This window comes from Nannobrachium achirus (assembly GCF_963921795.1).
Source record: "Nannobrachium achirus genome assembly, chromosome: 2".
Classification (NCBI taxonomy): domain Eukaryota; kingdom Metazoa; phylum Chordata; class Actinopteri; order Myctophiformes; family Myctophidae; genus Nannobrachium; species Nannobrachium achirus.
Window position 1 is genome coordinate 66194796 of NC_137811.1, and position 23131 is coordinate 66217926.

Consider the following 23131-nt stretch of genomic DNA (forward strand, 5'->3'; position numbering starts at 1 on the left):
GTCAAAAGTGCATCGTTCATCTCTTGTGCGTGCACAACTTTCTTCATTGTTGCACTTTTTTGATTGATTGATTGATTGATTGATTGATTGATTGATTGATTGATTGAAGACTTTATTAGAAGTTTGCATAGGAAAAGGTACAGTTTCATGACGGTACAGTTCACTGGTACAAGGTCTACTAAAAGGAGATCCATGAAAAGACTAAGCTTATTTCCACTGGAAACCATTTAAGTATCTCATATAACATTGAATGACAGACAGATAGAACACAGTACTATGCAGTAGATATGTAAAGAAAAACAAAACAAAGACAGTAATTCTTAAACAAACAGTATATACAAAGAAGGGGCAGGTGAGGGTAGGGTTGGGGCTAGGTTCATTATTACCAGTTGCGAACGGCTGCTGCCTGTAAGTGGCTTTTCAGGGCAATTTTAAAGGATGCAAGTGATCCACACTCCTTTATGGCCTTCGGTAAGGCTTTCCACATTTTGGTGGTATAGCAGAAAAAAGAGTTTGACCCTTTGTTGGTTTTGACTCTGGGTTGAAAGTGATCTGTGGCGCTGCCTCTGGTGTTGTAATTATGGACATCCTTAATGTTTATAAAGTATTTTGACAGGTACTTGGGTATCATAGTGGTGTAGTGTATCTTGTACACCAGGCCCATTGCAAGCTGCTGTACTCTGTCATCTACTCTGAGCCACCCCACTCTTAATTGGTGAGTAGCGGTGAGGTGAGTCTGATAGGGAAGGCTAAGCAGGACCCTAATTAGTTTATTTTGGGCTGTTTGGAGTTTAGTTTTCAGGGCTTGTGGGGCGTCACGATACCATACGTGGACTCCGTAGTCAAAGAGGGGCTGGATTATTGCACCAGCTATGGTCTTCAGTGTGTTAAAATTGACCATCGGGGCTATCCTCTGTAGGAAACGAGTTCGTTGGTTGATTTTATTTATTACTTTAGAAGTCATCTTTTCACTGGAAAGATTAGCTTGCACTGGTTATTAAGTAGGCCAGCCAATTCCTCAAATAGCTGTTTGTCGAATATGCCTAGAGGCTATACTTCAACAAATCAAGTTAATAGCAAATGTGGATCTATTTCACAGTTTGGTTCATGCTCCAGTATTCCTGGCTGTTGCACCAAACCTCCCCCCCACCCGTTCCCATCGCTTTCATAATTGCCACCAACATAATGACACAGTTGCTGTGGCAACCATCTCTGTCTCTCTCTTCCTCAGCATCTCTCTCCCTCCCCACACTCGTACAATTCTACAAGTCTATTTACCAAGAGGCAGGGAAATAACTTGGATTAAATGTTTATATCGAAAAGTTAGTGTTCAGAAATATACATAGACTATATATCTTGGGTTGCACAAGTCCTGGGTGTACTTTGGACGATTGGACGATTAAAAGGTGGTTTGGTGACAGTTTAGGTCTTTATTTTTGGTTCAGCATGAGGTTCACCACGGTCACATATAGCCTATATAGCCTAGGCTACCTTTGAACAGAAGACATTTTGACGAACGCCTATACAGTAAATGGGCGAGGGGACAAAAAAAACACACGCGTAATTAACGTTATTATTACCTTCAGCTGCGTTTTACCCGTCAAAATGTCTGCAGTGAAAAAGTCTCACAGCACCAGGGCTCGCTGACCAATGAGAGCAGCGCTCTCTGTGCGAGCGGACCTTGGAGAGGCCAGTCGCAGTTCAGTGCGGCGGTGTAGGAAAGCCCATCATCTCCTCCTGGACGTGATGATGATGAAGGAGGCTCAGCTTCAGCAACAACTGCTCGCACAACATGGATAAAAGTTAAATTGGGAGGAAAAAATGACACGCGGTAGCCTAGACGTCGCGAGGTCGCGTGTTAGTATCTTGTTCTTGAATTATTCCTGATTTTTTTTTCCAGGCCACACTACACTGAGACAGGCTAAAAAAAAGAGAGTTGAATATGCAACACATGGATGCTGGAATGGAAACCTAGCGACGTGTTTGAATGGCCATGTAAAAAAGAAAAAAAAGTAGGAAACCCGCAGAATGTGTCGTTGGTGATTGACTAGGCTATAATCTATAACTGCTATAATCTATAACTGCTCGGCTGTGGTGAATGGGGATAATACGCATGGAGCGCCAATTCATACCTGAGAAAACATGTTCAATTTGTGTCTGCGGCATTCTTGTAAAAAAACGGGCGTTTAACAGCCTATAGGTCCGTTGAAATATGAGCTACACCTTTTATCGTCTCTTCTCTGAGCGACAATAGCGGGGCTGTCATCTGAAAAGCATTGAGATACAGTGCGCATCACTCCAGCATCAAGCCCCCAGAACGACGCACTAACAGGTAAGGCATGACATTATTTCCTATAGCCTACACGTAGGCTATTTTATTCCTTAAACTAATCACACGCATATAGTTTTATTATACTTTATTGTCATGTGTGAACGAGTTTCGCATCAGTTTGAAATGCACATCAGCTGTAGATATTATAGCCACGCTATACCGGCGACCAAACGAAACATTTTGTATGAAAGCTGCGCCATAGAAAAATCACATAATTATGCAAGAATAGACATGTTCATCATTCATGAAATGAAATCTCACATTGGAATCCTAGTCCTAGTAGCCTACACTTGTTGTAATTAAACTGCTAGAAAAAGCAAAGGACCGCTATCCGAACTAAACACACACACACACACACACACACACACACACACACACACACACACACACACACACACACACACACACTCTCTCTCTCTCTCTCTCTCTCTCTCTCTCTCTCTCTCTCTCTCCCTCCCTCTCTTTCTGAGGCTCTGAACACCCACGCACTCTTAGTTTAGGCTTCTGATATGCAAGTCATGTCCATATAACCCGCATGCTTATGGTTGTTCTTTGTCAAATACTATTGGAAGGGCTAAACATCTCCATCAATTTAGATTATCATTGCAGTATAAGCTATTGACAATTGACAATAGGGAGAATAAACGCCATATAGGGGTAGCACACTATAGCAACCTGTGGCCTGTATAGCTGATGCTGATGCTGAAATCCATTTTCTGCAGCCTATAGCTTGAATGTAATGTGCACTCACTGTATGTTCACGAAGATGATAATGTGGACACATTTCTTATTTTGAACAAAACACCTGTTGAAATGGTTCTATCCCAAGGGTCTTCAACCGGGGGTCCGGGACCCTTAGGGGGTCCTCAGAGTTACTGCAGGGGGGCCACCAAATCCTTGTGTGATGGGGATAATTATTTTAAATGAACAATTGAACCCTCACATCCCTATACTCTGAGGAGAGCTTGTAGATCTGCTATTTTTTTGGCAAATAGGTTTGTTGTAGAGGTAAAAAAAAGAACAGACCAAGTACAGAGTGAATGGTCAAGTTTACTAAGTATCGACGATTTATGTTTCTAAGTGGTTAAGTGTCAAATAAGTCTATGAATCTATCTATGAAATCGATGAGAATCTCCATCACACATACAATATGTAGGGGGTCCCTGCTTCATCTCTCTCTCTGCTAAGGGGTCCTTGGCCTGAAAATGTTGAAGACCCCTGTTCTATCTCAAAACCATTCTGCACAGCTACCCATCCATCCACAGAAGCAATGATGGAGCTGTTATATTGGAATAATACAGGAATGGAATTTGTGTTTAGAAATCACATGTTGATCCTTCAGTGGCAATGCAACAACATCATGAGTGGCTTGCCCTTCACCTTTGCTTCTATTTCATTCTGTCTCTCTCTCTGCTCTCTCACTCTCGCATGCGCGCGCGCGCACACACACACACACACACACACACACACACACACACACACACACACACACACACACACACACACACACACACACACACACACACACACACACACACATCTTTGCATAGTACTACATTGCATGGAAATAGGCACTGCCCCCACTTAACTGCATTGATTCAGCAGAACAGCACAATGTTGATAACATTCCTCCACTTTCTTTATGAATGCATTATTATGCAGACCTATACAATGAACAAAGATATTCAGTCAGGATTCCTTGGGGCCATGATTGTATAATTCTTTGACTGAACCTTCATGTTATTATTTTATTATTATATTATGTATTTTATTATACAAGTCTGTAACTGTGGTTATGTAAAGTGGCACCAGGCAGACTTGTGTGGACTCTTGGGACTGCAAATGCTGGTCCCAATATAACCCTGATGGATGTGTGGTGTATGTATGAGAACCCATGGGGGGTGGTGGTACTAAAAGCACAGAAGTGTTCAAAATAAGGGACATCCCTTATTTCCAAAGATAAGGAACCAATTGTGTCTCAAAATAAGCTACCGATGGTGTCTTTTGACACTTGCTTTGGCAATGTAAATGTATGTTTTCTCGTGCCAATAAAGCACCATTGAATTGAAATTGAATTGTGTCTTAATAACTGACACGTCTTTTAGCTGCCAAATAATGGACTATTCCGTATTTCAAGTGACCCTATTAGTCCATGGGCCATACGAGATGTCGATCTCCGAAAGGTGGCAAAGGTTACTATGCATTTTTTGAAAAGCTCTATATCTGTAGATTATATTTTGGTATGATAACGCTTTCTGAGACACAGTTAAATTGGTGTTATCAGCCGCTAGAGTTAGTGTCCTATCAACTTTACTACACAGAAAAAAAAAATCTGCTTTAAGTAGCATATGAGGGGTCAAACTAGGGTTTTTTCATGATTCTGAATCCATTGCAAGCATCTGTTTTGCATTTTTATTCCTTTATAGTAAAATTAATAGGACACCAACTCTTGTGGCTGATAACACCAATTTAGCTGTGCCTCAGAAAGGGTTATCATGCCAAAATATAATCTACAGATACAGAGCTTTTCAAAGATGCATAGTAACCTTTGCCACCTTTCGGAGAGTGACATCCCCTATGGCCCATGGACTACTGTATATACTCACCGGTGACATCCTCTCCGACCTAATGGGTGCAGATTGGATGCCGACTCCCTGTCTTTTCATTCCACACACAGCTTCAGAGCTGCAGTGCTGCTATTTCCAAGAGAGTTAGCGGCCTCAACCCACACACGCAATCTGAGAAAGAGACAGAGAAAGGCAGAGTGATGCCTGATTCATGCTCTGCCGTACGGCGGTGTCTCATACGGAAAATAGCAGATCTACACGCTAACAACGTGTCGCAGATGCGACGTGTCTTGTGGCCTTATAGATCGTCTATTCTCAGGAGGAGGTATATAAAATCATGCTTGAGGGAGAGAGAGAGAGAGGAGTGTATAAGGGAGTGAGGCAGAGACTACAGAGAGAGGGGTTTGAAACGGCTAATGCAGACACATACATACACCTACACTGCCTTTTAGAACAGTACATTTTTACCCCTTTCTTCAACTATTTCACCTGTAAATGTGTTCAGTACAATCTCAGGTCAATGCTGTTCCTTTTCTCTCGCTGACTGTCAGTGTATTCTGAGATGTGTTGTTCAAGCGTGTGTTTGTGGGTCTGTGTGTGCTTTGGCACTGCCGCCGTTGTGTTGTGAGTGTGTGTGTGTGATGTGTGATCAGGGGCGTCACAAGGGGTAGGAAAGTGGGACTGAGTACTAGGGCCCAAGGTGGAGGGGCCCTAATAACTTTATCTATTGAAAAATAGCAGATATACAAGCTCACAGCGCGGCTGCAAGCTTGTAGATCTGCTATTTTTGAAAAGTTGTGAAAATGTGTGAAAATCTTTGAATATATGTATTTTTTAAGCGAACATTTCTAACTCAAATTTTGCTTCTGGGGGTCCCTGGAACTAAATATTTTGAGATCGGGGTCCGTGGCCAAATACATATCATCTTGGGGGTCCTTGACATAGGTTTCTTGCACACATTTTCACGATTTTTCAAAAATAGCAGATATACAAGCTCGGAGCTTCTGTTTTTCAATAGTTAACATTCATGGGTGGCCCGCAGTGAATCCTTGTACCCAGGGCCCATAATTTGTTGTGACGCCCCTGTGTGTGATGTGCTGTGTTGCATTGTGGGTAAGTGCTGGGAGAAATGTACTTGATTCTCTGCCACCCACACATTGCCCTCCCACTCACGGTCGTCTCCGCATCTATACCTCTGGCTCTTCTCGCTCACCACAATCTCTTGGCTCATTTAAATCCCTACCCTGCATTTATCCCCCTCCCCTTCTCTGGTCAGCTTTTCAGGAGCTTCTGTTCTTGTAAAAAGGTGTAAGAGCACACCAACAATCAATTCCCACATGCACACACGCACAGACACACACGCACACACACACACACACACACACACACACACACACACACACACACACACACACACACACACACACACACACACACACACACACACACACACACACACATACAGAGATTCACACGAACACAACTGCTTTGTACAAGGTGTGCAAACTGTGCATGCACTTAGATGTGGGTAGAAATTCTAATGGAGTTTCAAAGACTGTGGATGTAGTAAAACGTCGTTGTCGGGTGGAAACCTTGTATCTCCAAGTTTCAAATTTGTACGTTCTTTCTTAAAGCAAAGCCCTGCTTCATCATACAAGGCCGTCGCACAAACGTAGTGAAAACAACAGATCTACAAGCACACAACGCCTCGTGGTGCGAGGCGTTGTGTGCTTGTAGATCGGCTGTTTTCACTAGTACAAATCATTTTTAAAATGATAAATACAAAACGAATTGTTTTGAACATACAAGGTTTTCCCCCAACAACGACGAAAAGGAATGAGAGAGTGTTTCTTGAAGACCTCTTTCTTCTCTAATTAATTAAATCTGTCATTTGTGTTTCAGTAGGTTTGCTGCCTGCCACTCAAAGCCAACAGAATCCACTTCTGAACCGCACCACCGTAGGAAAATGTGAAGACGACAAACCGGGGAATTGAGCGAGAGCGTTCGACAGGCAGCAGCAGATTGGAGTGTTATAGTCAGGAGCCAGCAGAGCTGCTGCTTTTGAACGTTCTATTGTTCCGCTCCTCTGAACCGTTCCTCTCAGAAGGTTAGAGAGATGCATGACTGAAACAAGCAGCGCTATCAGCACTCTCAGCTCCTCCGTCTTACCCCCCACCCCCCCAACCCCCCCATCGCCCTCCATCCCCAGCCGTGCCTACACTCCCTGCAACAGATAGGGACATTTGGCTAATTACATGTAATTATAATTCGTGTGGGAGACGGACCTGCCTCTGTCTATTATTGCAGATAACCTCGAACACAATACCTTTTTTTGCGCATTTGCATATTCCTCAGCAAGACAGATATCCTTTGAACCTCTGCCGCCGCGCATCAGGCATGGTGTACTTTCACCTGTGCAGAAGAAATGCGTCACGTGCGGAGGAAAAGTGCCCTTCAAGTCCTTGTTCTAATAAGATATGCGATACAATTTCCTTGTTGCAGCGATACAGGCTGTGCTTTTTTTACAGTCTCTCCTAAAGGCCGGGATTCATGTCATAGTCGTCCCTAATTCAGAGTATATGTCATAAAGACCCCTTATTATTTCTCAATCCTATCACAATGAAAACTTGAGTTGCCTGGGAAGTACCTTTTGTATCTGCGTAAATACTGTATGTGGATGCGTCCAACATAGATTACGTTAAACTGAGAACAAACTCTCCTTCGGAATAACTTTAACGTTTACAAGGCACCTTTTGATCCCACTCCATTCCTCTACAGGTGCCATTTTGACACAGTGCCATTATAATCTCACTTTTTACAATGCATCAAAACACAGAAATATAGACAATATATATTTTTGATGTTTTTATTCCAGGAGAAAAATGTCTACAGCTTAAACTAAGCATTTACCCCTAATTTCCAATATCCTGTGTGAAATATGTAAATATTTGACCAGGCTAAGAAGAAACAAAATAGTTTACTTTATTCAGAGATCTCGGGGACAGAGTAATGTTGTTCAAGTGCCAAAGCCTATAAAGAGCTGTGTAGGACTGTCCTATTCCACTGATGATACTTACCTCTAGTACCACACAGAAGCACAGCAGGAGTTGCTTTGTTCTAACCACAAAAAAACTATGGATAAGAGATTAAGTCAACAGCTAAAAAGCAGGAACATCTCAATGTCCAGTTTAGCATCATAGGAAATGCTTTTGGAGGGCAAACTATGAGTTCAAACAGGAAATAAGAACAATACAAAATACCTCTTTGACCAATGACTGACAGACAATTTCTATTGTTGATTAACTTTTTACTTGGGCACAACAGAAACACAGCATTTATTTATTGGGAATTTAGTGTTCTAAATAAATTACTTCTACATTAGTGAATAAGGACATTTTTAAATGACTTCGATTAGACAAGTTGTATGATATATGATATTTAAAGAAAATCTAATTCAACGAAAGCAGTTGCACACGGATACGCCTAAATTGAAAATGGTACATGCTAGCTGAATACTCCACATGCTATTTTAGTGGTTTTAAGCTGCAAAAGCAGATACAGCGCTCCAGCTGCGTTGACTCAACAACAGAAAAATAGAGCTTTTAGTCATGTAAAGATGACGCCCACCACCAATCTCCAAATCCTTGCTGCTCTCTCCATGCTCGCCCTGCTCAATGCCCAGCTTACCGCCGCCACAGAGACATCTCCGCACACCCTGCCCCCTCCCCAGGACTCGCACCTCCCAGGGAGGACGATCATCGGCCAGTCTGCCCCCCCTAGCCCACCTCTGCTTCTCCGGGCCCTGCAGGCTGGCATGAGGCCGGCCGCACTTAGACGTGTCTCCCCCGAGAACCCCGACTCACCCGGAGGGGAGACACCGCCGCCCGGCATGGGAATGGCCGCGCTGAGGGGCAGGTCCAAATCCCCCAAGAAACGTCCGGAAAATGTCTCTGAGGAGGCAACGGCAAGGACCCCGGAGACGCCACCCAGGCCCTTGCCCCAGGTCCGATTCCGGAAGAACGCGACGACCACTGCAGATGACGCTCTGGGCCAGGCGCTGGCGGCCCAAGTGGCCCCGCCGCCCGCGGTGGACGTATGTCAGGGTTACTACGACGTCATGGGCCAATACGACAGCTCCTTCAACTGCTCCAAGGAAACCTTCATCTACTGCTGCGGCACCTGTCACTACCGCTTCTGCTGCCCCGATAGCAGCCGACGCCTGGAGCAGGGCAGCTGCAAGAACTACGATTCCCCCGAGTGGGCCAAGCCGCCGCCGCCCGACATGTTGACGCCGGAGGAGCTGGGGCCCGATCCGGACGTGGACCCCTTCAAGCAGCAGAGTCACCACACTGGCTTCGTCATCGGCGGTGTGATAGTGTTCATGGTGGCGGTGGCCGTAGCCATCAAGGTGGTTTTCAACAAGGTCCAGCAAGAAGCTCACCACAGAGACCTCAACATGCCCAGGTGGGTGACAATCTTACAGTTCATATGTTAGTCAACCTTTTAGTAGAGCTAGTAGATTGGCTGTTTTCTTTCTTTTTTCCCTTCTTTTTCTTTTTCCAAGGCCCTTTCGCAACAAGGGGCTACAGACAGAGGCTATGGCTTATTTAGGTCTCACTGTATGTAGCTGTGTGTATGTAGTATTATACCTTCATATACCGCATGTCTTATTTAGACTTTGAAAAGTGTAATAATTCTCATTGAGAATAAGTTGTGGCTGCTACACATTGATATGAGTATTGACTTTGACCTGCCAGGTGTTTTCTTGAATGCTTATTCATAGCCCATCCTGTTTAGCTCTAATGGTCATGACTCATATCTTCCGGCCACCTCCGCAGACGTATACAGTATATTCTCTGTGACTGTATCTACTTAATAAGCTTCAGAACATGCTGTTTGACAGCGACACTATCATGCTCAACTGAACGACCATCCACCAACCTCCCTAGAGCAGTGGTTCTCAACCTTTTCAGGCCGCGACCCCCAAAATAATCATATTTTAACTGGGGACCCGCCACCCTGACAGGTGACAGCACTTGGAATGCTAGTAGTTGGCATTACATTTAGTTTGACTCGATCTATTCCATTGTGAAAATAGCTGATCTACATGCATGTAGATCGGCTATTTTCACAATTTCTGCCTCTAATATTTGACAATTTGAACTATGTTTGACCAGAGGTGCTAAAAAGGTCTTTAAAGTCCTTAAATTGTCACTTTAGAAATGTGCAGATACCATGTATACACTTATACTGTGTGTTGGTCTGTTTACTGTTGAGTGAGAAAACAATGTTAACATTTAGCTAAATATTCCAGGACCCCTCAAAATAATTTGGGGATCCCTCTGGGGGTCCCGACCCACAGGTTGAGAACCACTGCCCTAGAGGATAGCTCTTCAGATCACAACAGAGGTCAACTTAATTCAAACCACATACTTACAAAAAAGATTACAGACCTCAAATTAAAATCCCTAGGAGCTTCAATAAAATGTTGTTTTAGGTCGGCACCTGGGTGGCAAAGAGGTAAAAGCACTCACCCACCACTGCAGACCCCTGGCTTTGATGCTGTGACGAACACGATTGGCCGCATTTGAGGGTGGAAAGCAGGCAGGGAAGACTCTTACTGGTTGGCTGACCAGCTCAGCGGCCTGGTTAGAGTGTCCGCCCTGAGACTGAGAGGTCTGAGGTTCACCTGGTACTTGTACATCTGGCTAACAGGAGATAATACTCCTGACGTATGGGCCACATGGTTCGGGAACTGTTTGGTCCCCAAGGCTACTTACTAGGGCTGTCACGATTATGCCTAATCCACGATTCGATTCAACTTTCGATTCTAAGCTCATGATTTCGATCCGATCCGATTTTCGATACAATGTAGGTTATACAATTTTTTAAAACCTCCTTTTTCAGCACTGAGAGCTATATGACTATTAATTTAGGCTATTGTCTTGATTTATAAAGAAAAACACTAAGTTTCTCAATAAGTTACTTTTATTTGAATAACAAATGAGAATTAGAATAACAACGTTTATAAACAATATAAACGTTGGGTTTTATGCCTAACAACTGACATTTTCATGCACGGAAGTGAATCGCGATACGGGTTGTGATTTCGATTCACTGAATCGAACGTAAATTTCGGTTCGATTTGCGATTCCAATCGGAATCGTGACAGCCCTACTTACCTCTTGGTGGGGGTGCCTGTTCAGCTGGTGACAGTATTGGAGTGGTTGACGGAGACTATGGGCTATAATGATAATGACATGATCATCCACATCAAGGCATGATAAAGACAAGTTATGTAAACATGGCAACACATCACCCATGTTGATACATGTGTGATCTGTTGAACATTATGCCCTATGAATTCAGATGGATTTTGACTTGCTTTCTGACTGGCTTTCTGACTCATTGTCAGTGTATCTTTCATCAAATCGGTCTGGAAGTGGTTCCAACAACATTGCTCACCGCTATCGTTGTTGTTATAGTTGTGGGGTGGTGGACTCAGCCATCCATTTAATGTTTTTTATAATGACATATATTTGTAGGTATTTCTATAGTGTATATACGGTATATGGCCCTTAAAGGAGCGTTTCCACAGCCAAGCCATCAGGCTGCTGAATAGGCACTGAGCCCAGTTTGGCCAGTCTTGCGTGTTCATCACATGGCTCACTTTATGTATGTCTTGCTGTAGGTACATTTCCAATTCACATACATTTTATACATAGTTGATAATTATCTGATGCTATTATTCAATATTTGTTTATGTAAAATCATGTAACTGCAATTCGTGGAGAGCAAAAGAACAAAACAAAAACAAACAATTTCACCAACTGAACTTGTGGTATGACAAATTGGCAGTGAAGAGGCGCTAAATTGGGAGAATGTATTCAGTGTATTTTTTTTCTACTCCATCTCTCCCTCATATAGCTGTTAATTGCTCCTATTTATGAACACTCAAAATGAGGTTTGAAGGACTCAGGTATTTGGGCCAGTTTGTTCAGTCTGAGCTTAAAATAATACTATTATTAGTCATCAAGTGGTACATCATGTATTTTAATTGTTCGTTGATGTTATCGCTCATATGGCCGTTTATGTGACAATAAAAGTGTAAATTGGTTTAGGGCTTTGATTTGGAGGGATTTGGAGGGACATTTTGGGCCCTATACTGTTGCCAGACTACAGGGTCCAATGCCAATTTTAGTGCAAAATGTTTCAAATCAATCAGGAAAAAAGGTTTTGGGGAACATTTAACTTATAAGCAAACAAATTAAGATTTATTTGGATAGTTTTGACAGATACTTCAATAACCTTTTGATAGATAGAAATAAATATATTGTATATTGTCGTTGTCGGGTAGAAACCTTGTATGTCCAAAACCTTACATTTTTATTATTTTAAAAACGATTTAAAATAGTGAAAATAGCCGATCTCTAAGCACACACAACGCCTCTGTAGATCTGCTACTTTCACTAGTTTTGTGCGACAGTCTTGTATGATGAAGCAGGGCTTTACTTTACGAAAGAACGTGAGGATATATTTCTCTAGCCTCTATCTCTCTCTCTCTTCCTCTCTGACTCGGTCAAGGCAGATGGCTGCCCACCTAGAGCCTGGTGGCTCCCCTAGAGGGGAGTTTTTCCTTGCCGCTGTGGCCAAATGCTTGCTCAGCGGGAGGGCGTTGGATCTCTGCTCTACATGTTGGATTATTGATTAATTGATATGAATCACATACTGCAGGATTTCACAGTATTATCATTAATGGCTGTTTGTTTTTAAACAGTCATACGTAGAACAAAGCAAGGCAACGCTGACAATCGTTAGCTGTAAACCAATACAAGTTCAAACGCTTAAATTCAATGGCATTTCATTTATCATAAAACACTTTAAAACAAGGCCGTTTTTCTGATTGAGCAACATTGTCATTGTTCAAGTATTATGTGTTACCAACGTATTCGTCACAACTTGGGTTTGCATCGCTGTTAAATAAATCAATGAAGGCAGTACAAAAATACACTAATTTAAAGCAACAGATCACTGCAAAAACATCATATTCAATTTGTTTTTTTTATTACCTTGATCCACACCGCTTCATAAGAAATATCCATTGTGGGGTCCGAGGCCCCCCAGGGGTATCTGACAATGTAAGTCATCATACCGACTTTGATGAGGCAGTATTGTTTTTTCTTTCCTGAAAAGTTAATATGTTGGACATACAGTAGTGGTAGTATTGAGTATTATTGCTTGTGTTTGAGATACTTGTGTAGGTCTGTCTGACTAGCATTGACTGTTATGAACACTTATGTTTGGCCCTGCATTGATAAGTTGTGCTTTAAGTATTGCTTAAAGCACAACTGTGTTGTGACACTTATGAGCGTTGACTGTTTTTGACACTTTATGTATATATTATTTTTTATTGTGCCTTGCTCTTTTTACTGTACATAACAGTACTTTTTTTCTTTTCATATTTGTAAACCTTAAACTGCTGTGCGGCCTAAGGGCAACTGATGTCCCCCCTTTGCGATAATAAAGGTATCTGTCTATCTATCTGGTTTCTGCCCGACAGCAGAGATATCAAACTGGGCGCCCTTGAAATTAAAAACGTTGAGAATCACCCAACTAAAACATCTAAGAAAGAATTTGCTATGGTCCCCCAGGGGAAATTACTTCTCTCTCTGCATTGTCTAGCCCTCCTGCAAATGAGTGTAGACCTATTCTCATTTAAAAAGAAATCTGTTCTTTTTCCCCCTTTTTTTTAATTGATCTGCGTTATTACTTCATTACTAAAATCACAATTCCTTGATATCTTTTTCTCCAGAAACCCTAGCTTGTGGATATTTGTTCTCCCCGGGCCTCGAACAGTCTCTGCCTCCCTTTATTAGATAGCGTCATCTTGAAGGAAAGAGTTGGCATTAAACATGGAAAGCTATGCTAAAACTGTATTAATCACCTTACATTTATAGCATTATTTGTTCATTATTTGAACAATAACTTAAAAATCACACCAGTGTGAAGTGAGCGGAGCTGATGATGACCCACATGACATCACAGGATAGGAGTCAAAGATCTTGAGGGGGTCTTGGGGTTCATAGGGGGTCCAATATCAGTATTTGATACCATGGAAAACCCCTTGGATAAAAACATGGTCCTACACACAGAGCCACGTATTGGAGCGGTTAGCACCGCCCAAAGAAGTGGCAATGCCCTGTGTTGCCATCATTGAATCATATGATTAATAATGACAGCTAAATCCATTCATTTCCATTCTGGGTAACAGAGGACATGTCTGGGTATTAACTGGTAATCTTTGCTTTTCCTTTTTATGAATTTTTTAAGATATGTTTTTGGGGCTTTTGCCTTTATTGATAGGAAAGTAGACTGACAGGAAATGTGGAGAGAGATACGCAGCAAAGTTGCTCAGGATTGGGACTCAAACCAGCGACGCGCTGTCGGGCAACACTGAGCCTATGTGGTATGTGCCTGGACCGGTAGGCCAGCAGGCGCCCCTTTCCTTTTTTATAATCAGACAAAAAAAAGTGTCACTTTTTACATTAAACCCTCTAAGACAAGACCTGAGGCATAGTGTATAAATAACCGCCTTCTAAATCAGTAGTTCTCACACCTGCAAGAATTTTATAAAATGTTCAAAAATAGCAGATGTACAATATATATGTACTGTATATCTGCTATTTTTGCAAAGCAAAATCTAAAATTACACAGATGTTTTCCCGGTTTTAACGGGTTAAATAGGTGTTAGTTTTAACATCATAAATCAACTTCAGATTCCACTTTATTGTCACATTGTCAATAAAGCGTCACATTGTCACTTGTGAAGTTCTTACAGGTGTAAAAGATTAGGTGACATTTAATTTGTACAAGCTTCCAACATTTTGCAGTTTCAAGAAAAGAGTCACTATAGGGGTAGAGAATAGAAAAATAAAATATGCGTAAACTGCATGTTCAAAGGGAAATAAATGGAACATGACCCTTTGTGCAAATATGAATAGCAGCTGCTGTAAGAATGTTTAATCCACTGTTGTCTTGTCATGTTGTGTGGTTTGTGTGTTGTATGTGCTCAGAGCGCTGGTGGACATGTTGCGCCATCAGTCCAGTCCCGTCCAGCAAGATGAGAGGAACAACAGTGTGGCGCTGAACGTCGGAGACGGACAGGGGACGCTCGGCAGACCTCCCAAAAACCTGTACGCCCCGGGCCTGCCTAGCAAGGACAACAGATGTAAGAGTCTTTAGAGCTTACAGAGAGACTACTTCTTAAACATTTGTGCTCTGGATTTATGGAATTTCTTAACATTTTCTTTGATTTCTTCATGAAATTACTGGAAAAAAAACAAAAAAAAAATGTAATTGTTTTTCAAAATGTAAAAACAATTGCTTTTTTGGGAATGTTTTTTGAAAATATTTTGAATAATAACAATTAAATAACAAAATGTAGGAAACAAAAACAAAACAAAGGGACCCATAAAAATGTGTCTGCGACCCACAAATGGGTCACAACCCACTGTTTGGGAAACAGTTCTTTAGGCCACCTTTGGAATGAATGTAATGCACAATCTATGTAAAGCGCTATATAAATGCACCATTTACCATTTTATTTAATTGTGACATCAGTGTTCTGTGATTAATGGTCTACTGCCTGGTCTAAGTGTCCCTTTAACCTGCTGTCCACTGGGGGGACACTAATTAGTGTGGTTGTCCAACAGGGCAACACACTGCAAGCTCACAGCGCGGCGCGGAGACGCGGATGCGAGCTGCTGTGAGCTTGTAGATTGGCCACTTTTGGCACGCAACACTGTGTGATAAGGAAGGGTTAGCCACGGATGGCTTGACTCCGGGAGGTGAAAACGGGAGGAATTTACACACGGTCCGTGTCACTCCGTGTGCAATCTGGGAACCAGTGTTGATTTCGTCGACTAAAACTATGACGAAAAATGTTTGTCGACTGCGTTTTTTTCACTGACGAAAACTAAATAAAAACGAAATAAAAACTACGCTGTGATGACTAAAACTAAGACTAAATATATTAACAATTTCGTCAACAAAATAAAAACTAGACTAAAACGTTAGGGAGGGACTAGTGGAGAAGACAGTAATTTTATATTTGGTTGCTCTCAGGTTTTGCATGCTGAAAATAGCAGATCTACAAGCTCACAACGCGTCGCGTTGTGAGCTTGTAGATCGGCTATTTTCAGCACACAACCAAGTGTAAAATCAGTCATTACGATGCCATCAAGGCCTGCCAAAATACATTCCAGTTGACTTTATCAACTGTAGATTTAGTCGACTAAAATTGTATGATATTTAGTCGACTAAAATTAGACTAAAACTAAAACTTTTCAGGTGACTAAATTATGACTAAAACTAAAAGACATTTTATTCAAAAGACTATGACTGAAACTAAATCAAAATTTGCTGTCAAAAACAACAATGCTGGGAACCCATCATCAAAGAAAGGACGACGCCCACTCGGTCTGTCTCTCTTCTTTCAATGGCGTAGCCATCATTGACTCTGTCTCGAGAGAATGCTCCGTGTGTAACAAACAACCGGTTTGCTTTGTGGGCTATAAACGCTAATACAATGGACGTTAAGGGGCAGGAAAGTTTTAATTTGGAGGACGATATGGACCCAGAACGTCATTATTAATGTATTCACATTTATTGTCTGACCCGTTTCCATTCACAAATGCGCTTTTAGTTTATTCAATAAAGCCTCAAAATCCACCTCCTCCAAGCGGATACATTTTTTTGCGGATAATGAAAGTTTATTCGCATTTTGAAGTGTTTCCATAAAAAGATTTTGCGAATAAGCCGCAAATGCGCATTAAGAGGCTTTATGGAAACGCCACTACTGTACTTGCGTGCTCTACTGGCGCAAGTAATGATAATCATGTTAAGTATACTCGATACTGGCTAACATCTGAGCATGAACCACTGATCCACTTAACATATGTTCTTCTGACTTGCAGTGGGGAATATACAGCACAACTTCATCCACTCCGGCTCCAGTCCCAAGCACACGGCCACTATCGGTAAGTCAGCTGCTGGCATTCACAGTGTTAATCGCTGTGCTTCGTTCACCTCATTTAGTTTGGTTTCATGCTCATTCAGCTTAACAATGGCTCTGATTATGGCCAGACTGACTGGTACTCTGGAAAAACAAGTAAAAGTCGGTGTACTGCATCTCATCACATCTGAATACAGCTCATCTACATAACAAGTGTCTACACAAAGGAGGCAATCTCACTGAATATAATTTATCTTCCCGCTCCCATTTGGCGAAATTATCATACTCCTGGTTGCTTGTACGTGATGGAAGACTTGAAGCTTATTTGAGTCACACCTGAATAAGAACATCATCAGCAATGTGTCTAAAATCTGCATGTAAATATCGTGGAATGATTTTGCGCAGGGGTGAGCAATCACCTCTTTTTGATCTACCAGGTGATCAAAAACAAGCATTAATAATCCTTATTGTCTTAACGTTTCTACCCAGATGGTCAGAATAACCTTCATTATTCATATTAAATGATTGACCCATTCTTTGTTAAGTTGTATTATAAAATTATGATTATTCTATACTTGTATTATTCTAATGAACACCCTATAATAAGGCATAAAAGCAGTGGTGGTGATCACACCAGCCTTGGAAAATGTTTAAGTGATCATATGCCTGAAAAGGATGGTGTCCAATGTAATGTAGTGGTGTGTGTAGAACGTACCCCTCGGATGAACAATGTGATGTTGTGGTGTGTGTAGAACGTACCCCTCGGATGAACAATGTGATGTTGTGGTGTGTGTAGAACGTACCCCTCGGATGAACAATGTGATGTTGTGGTGTGTGTAGAACGTACCCCTCGGATGAACAATGTAATGTTGTGGTGTGTGTAGAACGTACCCCTCGGATGAACAATGTGATGTGTTGTGGTGTGTGTAGAACGTACCCCTCGGATGAACAATGTGATGTTGTGGTGTGTGTAGAACGTACCCCTCGGATGAACAATGTGATGTTGTGGTGTGTGTAGAACGTACCCCTCGGATGAACAATGTAATGTTGTGGTGTGTGTAGAACGTACCCCTCGGATGAACAGTGTAATGTTGTGGCGTGTGTAGAACGTACCCCTCGGATGAACAATGTAATGTTGTGGTGTGTGTAGAACGTACCCCTCGGATTAGGGATGGCCAACGGTTAACCGTTACCGTTAAACCGATAAGAAATTGGTTAAGCACTAACGGTCAATTTTGACCGATAAAAAAAGAAAAGAAAAAGGAAATCAACCCATGTGTCACACCAAAAGCCCCGTACACCAATATCTACGCAACATCAAGTCATCAACCATGCAACTATACGCGCTGTGGTCACACATTTCTGGACACCAATGTCTGTGTAACATCCATGCATTCACGCAACTGCGAGTCTGCGACGCTGCTTGATTTTGGAGTCGTACACGCTGACTTGTTCAACAAATGCTCCGTCGTCGATTGGATTTTACAAAACAGACCCCCGTCACATTGAATCCCGTTTAACCCTCTAAGGCCCACGGTTGTAATATTACAACGTTTGTGTTTTATCCAAAAAAAGGTTTAAATCATTTTATTTTAGCTCCCCCTACCACCTAAACACCACCATTGGATTCTATTGTTTAGTATTACAATGCCATTGGCCACAATATTTGCATATAAATACCCCCCACAGGGGCTGACATTCACACCCGCCACACCCGCTGAAATTCCAGAGTTTTGACGAACAATATCTCACTTTTTCATGGAAGCTATACCTCACAAAAACATAAGTAAAATGCCTGTACTATATTTTTTGGTGATCATTAGAATGTCTAGAACATGTACATATGTTATTATTGTGAAAAATATCCCCCATATGTAAATTAGAGCATGATTTATGATTTTTGATTTATGGCTATAAAATCTTACAAAAACATTTTTTTGAAAAAAACATTACATTTTCCTCTTAATAGGACTCCTACAACACCATCTGATTTTTTTCAATTTTTTATTTCAAGTATTTCTTAATGCGGGCCTTAGAGGGTTAAGAAGAGTTTAAAACACAACTTTCTAATGTTACATGTTGATGACGTGAGGAACGCTAAAGTCGTCTTTTACAGAGTAGGATATGCGAAAATAACAAAGCTCAGAGTCGCAAATTCAATGATCGCTGCATCAGCACACACAAAACATGGGCGAGAAAGAAGAAAATGAATGAAATGGACATCACGTTTAGCCGATTAAACCATTCCAAAAGTCATACGATTGAAAGTTATTGCTCTACATGCGAGCATCTCGCTGCGGCTGTTTTGTTAGGCGAGAGCCAGGGAGTGCACAGAATGTTAGAGAGGCATGGGCTGAAGGGCCTTTTGGTGGACAATTCTGTTGATAAAAGTTAAGGGCTCCAGCCCCCTTTGCTGTATGTGCGCACGTGCCTGGTGACAGCGCATCACATTACAGACTGATCATTTAAATCCCACCGTTTCTTTGCAAAAACACATTTCTTTTAGAAAACATTTGTATTCTTGTTTCTCCTAGTTTTATTGTTTTTAATGTGTAAATATGGCACTTAATTATGGGAAAAAACGGGTGTATTTCCCTTTTTTAAATCGCTAAAATAGCGCATTTTTGAACACATTTCCTTAACGGTTAATTAACTGATAAGGCCTTACGGTTATCGGTTAAGAAGAAATCTCCATTTGGCCATCCCTACCTCGGATGAATAATGTAATGTGGTGTGTGTAGAACGTACCCCTCGGATGAATAATGTAATGTGGTGTGTGTAGAACGTACCCCTCGGATGAACAATGCCCAGCTGGTGGGTGGAGGAACCTTGCTCTCCAGCAAGCACAACAACACCAAATCCCAGCCTTCGTTTCACCACTCTCTGCACAACCTGGCCCAGCTTCCTCCATCCTATGACAGCGTCATCAAGCCTGAGCTCAACAGATACTCCTCCCTCAAGCGACTGGGTGAGAAACTGCACAACTCAAGTCATTACTGCACAACACAATTACTACACAACACAAGTTTCATCAAACATATAATTTTCCAAATGTCTGTCTGTCTGTCTGTCTGTCTGTCTGTCTGTCTGTCTGTCTGTCTGAGTGAGTGTCTGTCTGTCTGTCACAGCGTTTCTCCTCGGTGGCTGGAGCAATTGATCTGAAATCGCATCACCATTAGCATATGAACACACCTGACATAACTGTGAAGCCCGTTTGTCACTTTCACAAATTATATGCTGTATATTAGAATTTTTATGGTGTATCTACTATCTATTCTGCATCTAGCATGAGGCATATCTATTCTGCATCTAGCATGAGGCAACATGTTTAACCAGCTCTCTCTCTCTCTCTGTGTGTGTGTGTGTGTGTGTGTGTGTGTGTGTGTGTGTGTGTGTGTGTGTGTGTGTGTGTGTGTGTGTGTGTGTGTGTGTGAGTGAAGGGGGGGGGGGGGGGGGGGGGTCTGTCCCTGTTACAGATGTTGTCCAAAAATCATGCAGATCGGTACACAGTATCTCTAGAGCCATTAAACGAAACGGGTATTTGTTACATTGATGCTCCTACATATTATCATGCAAGCACCAGTTAAAGTTACTTTCCATCCCTCATATACTGTGTGCACAGTGCACACCCCATAACCCCATTTCGGAGTTCATATCTTTGAACGGGTAAGGGCTAGTACTAATGAAAGCGCTTTACAACGGTTCATTCATTCATACATTGGGAGGTGAAGCGGCGAACAGTCGACGCCAGCGTCCTCGCTTCCCACATTCACACACCAGTGGTGGCAAAGCTGACACCGACCGACTCATTGGAGGCAATGTGGGGTTCATTGTATTGCCCAAGGACACTTCCACTTCGACAATTCGATGTGGACACGAGGAGCCGGGATTTGAACTTCCGACCAGTTGAAAAATTGGCCAACTTGCTGTACCCCCTGAGCTACAGCCGCCCCATTACCAGTGTTGATTTCGTCGACTAAAACTATGACGAAAAATGTTTGTCGACTGCGTTTTTTTCACTGACGAAAACTAAATAAAAACAAAATAAAAACTAAGCTGTGATGACTAAAAATAAGACTAAATATATTAACAATTTCGTCAACAAAATAAAAACTAGACTAAAACGTTAGGGAGGGACTAGTGGAGAAGACAGTAATTTTATATTTGGTTGCTTTGGTTGCTTTGGTTGCTCACAACGCGTCGCAGCGCGACGCGTTGTGAGCTTGTAGATCGGCTATTTTCAGCACACAACCAAGTGTAAAATCAGTCATTACGATGCCATCAAGGCCTGCCAAAATACATTCCAGTTGACTTTATCAACTGTAGATTTAGTCGACTAAAATTGTATGATATTTAGTCGACTAAAATTAGACTAAAACTAAAACTTTTCAGGTGACTAAATTATGACTAAAACTAAAAGACATTTTATTCAAAAGACTATGACTGAAACTAAATCAAAATTTGCTGTCAAAAACAACACTGCCCATTACTGCATAACAGAAGTCTTATTACTGCACAATGCACGTCCTCTTTGCTGCAAAACTCAGCATCACCTCAAGTCCTCAACAACGTATTAGTATAGTGCACAATGTGTTACATCATGTGCTAGCAAAATGGAACTCAAAAGAAAACAACATGAAGTAGTACAGTATAGTGCACAATGTGTTACATCATGTGCTAGCAAAATGGAACTCAAAAGAAAACACACTACAAGTAGGTGTATAGCTAAGCTGTCTATTTTATCATTATTCCTTGAGCTGTCTATGCCAGGTCTCAACTGAAAAGACTTTCAATCTCAGTCAAACCACCTGAGACAAATCAAGGTTGAGTAATTAAAAGCAATGTTTTCTTTGCCTTGCAGAGAAGGGACTCGATGAGTACTCGTCTGGCTACTGCACCACAAAGCGCCGGCCCCACACGGCCCAGCCTGCCCTGCAGTCCTCCCAGCACCACCTCCACTGGGGCGGGGACTACACCCTGGGCGGGAGAGGCACCCTGCCCAGGCACGCCGTCCGCCCCTGGGTACCCCCTGCCTCCTCCATACCCATCTCGCCCACCCCGAATCCTTACCCGCTGGAGCCCCCGGAGACGCAGTACAACCCCAACTACGACACCCTGTCCAAGCCCGCTAGGAAGGTGAAATCCCAAGATCAGCTGCTGAACATGGGCGACGTTCCGGGAAACACCGGCACCCTGTCCCGCCTCTCCAAGAACCAGCAGCACCAGTACTACAAAGCAATGGCCGCCTCCAATAAGAACTCCAACACGCAGACGCTCACACGCAAGACCCAGGACAGGCTCCTCATGTCCCCGGACCACCTGGAGGAGAGGATGGGGGGCATCAGCCACCCCATGGTCGATCCTTACGCCCTTCCTCCCGGAGGTGGGGGTGGCATGGTGCCCACCCTGCCCCGCCAGAAGGCCCAGTCACAGCAGAACGTCTGCGCCACGCCCTCTCTCGACCGCCACCACATGATCAAGATGAACTCTCACCCCACCTCGGGCAGGGAGCAAGACCGGAGCACTGCCATGACGGGCCACATGGGCGGCGGCATGGGCGGCGGCATGGGCGGCGGTATGGGCGGCGGTGGCATGGGCTGGGCGGGGGAGATGCCGGGAGGCCAGGGAGGCGGCGGGGGGGTGGTCATGGGAACGGGGACGATAGGGGGCCACAGCGCTAGGAGGATGGCGTTCGCCTCCAAGAGGCAGAACACTATTGAGCAGTTGCATTTTATACCAGGAGGGGGCGGTGGAGGGTCCACAGGAAGCGGGAGTGGCAGTCAGGGCATCAGGACAGGAAGTAAGAATGAGGTGACGGTGTGAGGGTGTTGTGTTGTGCCTCTTGTAGAATTTGCCCCGTGTTAACCATCTTAGGAACATCCAGGCCACCCTTCTACATTTACTATTACATAATATTACAATCACGCCCTTTAGTGAGCTAGTTTTAAGTAGGGCAACTTCAATTTTGGTGTGTCAGTGGGCTTAAGGTATGTAGTTTTGCTAGAGAAGACCTATACCAAGTCACAACTAGTATTCTCGGGTAATTAAACCAGATTATTCATAAGCTTAAAGATCAAGGCAGGGACTATTATGTTCCATTTTTGTAATATAGTATGTGATTGCCTACATTAGCCATATTTCGTAACAGAATTTGCGATATCGCCATACACATTGGTGCCATAGCATTATATACATTGTAGAAACGGTAGAAGGGGTGAA

The 23131-nt window shown here is 42.7% G+C and overlaps 1 protein-coding gene across 1 annotated transcript; it reads left to right on the plus strand.

The window, feature by feature from the left end:
* Positions 1-8515: 8515 nt before the first annotated feature.
* shisa7a (shisa family member 7a) lies at positions 8516-22735 on the plus strand (the record flags this gene model as incomplete). The annotated part of the gene is made up of 5 exons (XM_080743588.1): positions 8516-9363; positions 14973-15127; positions 16875-16937; positions 19695-19880; positions 21774-22735. 5 exons carry the CDS (start codon positions 8516-8518, stop codon positions 22733-22735), a joined length of 2214 nt encoding a protein of 737 aa, XP_080599714.1.
* Positions 22736-23131: the final 396 nt, after the last annotated feature.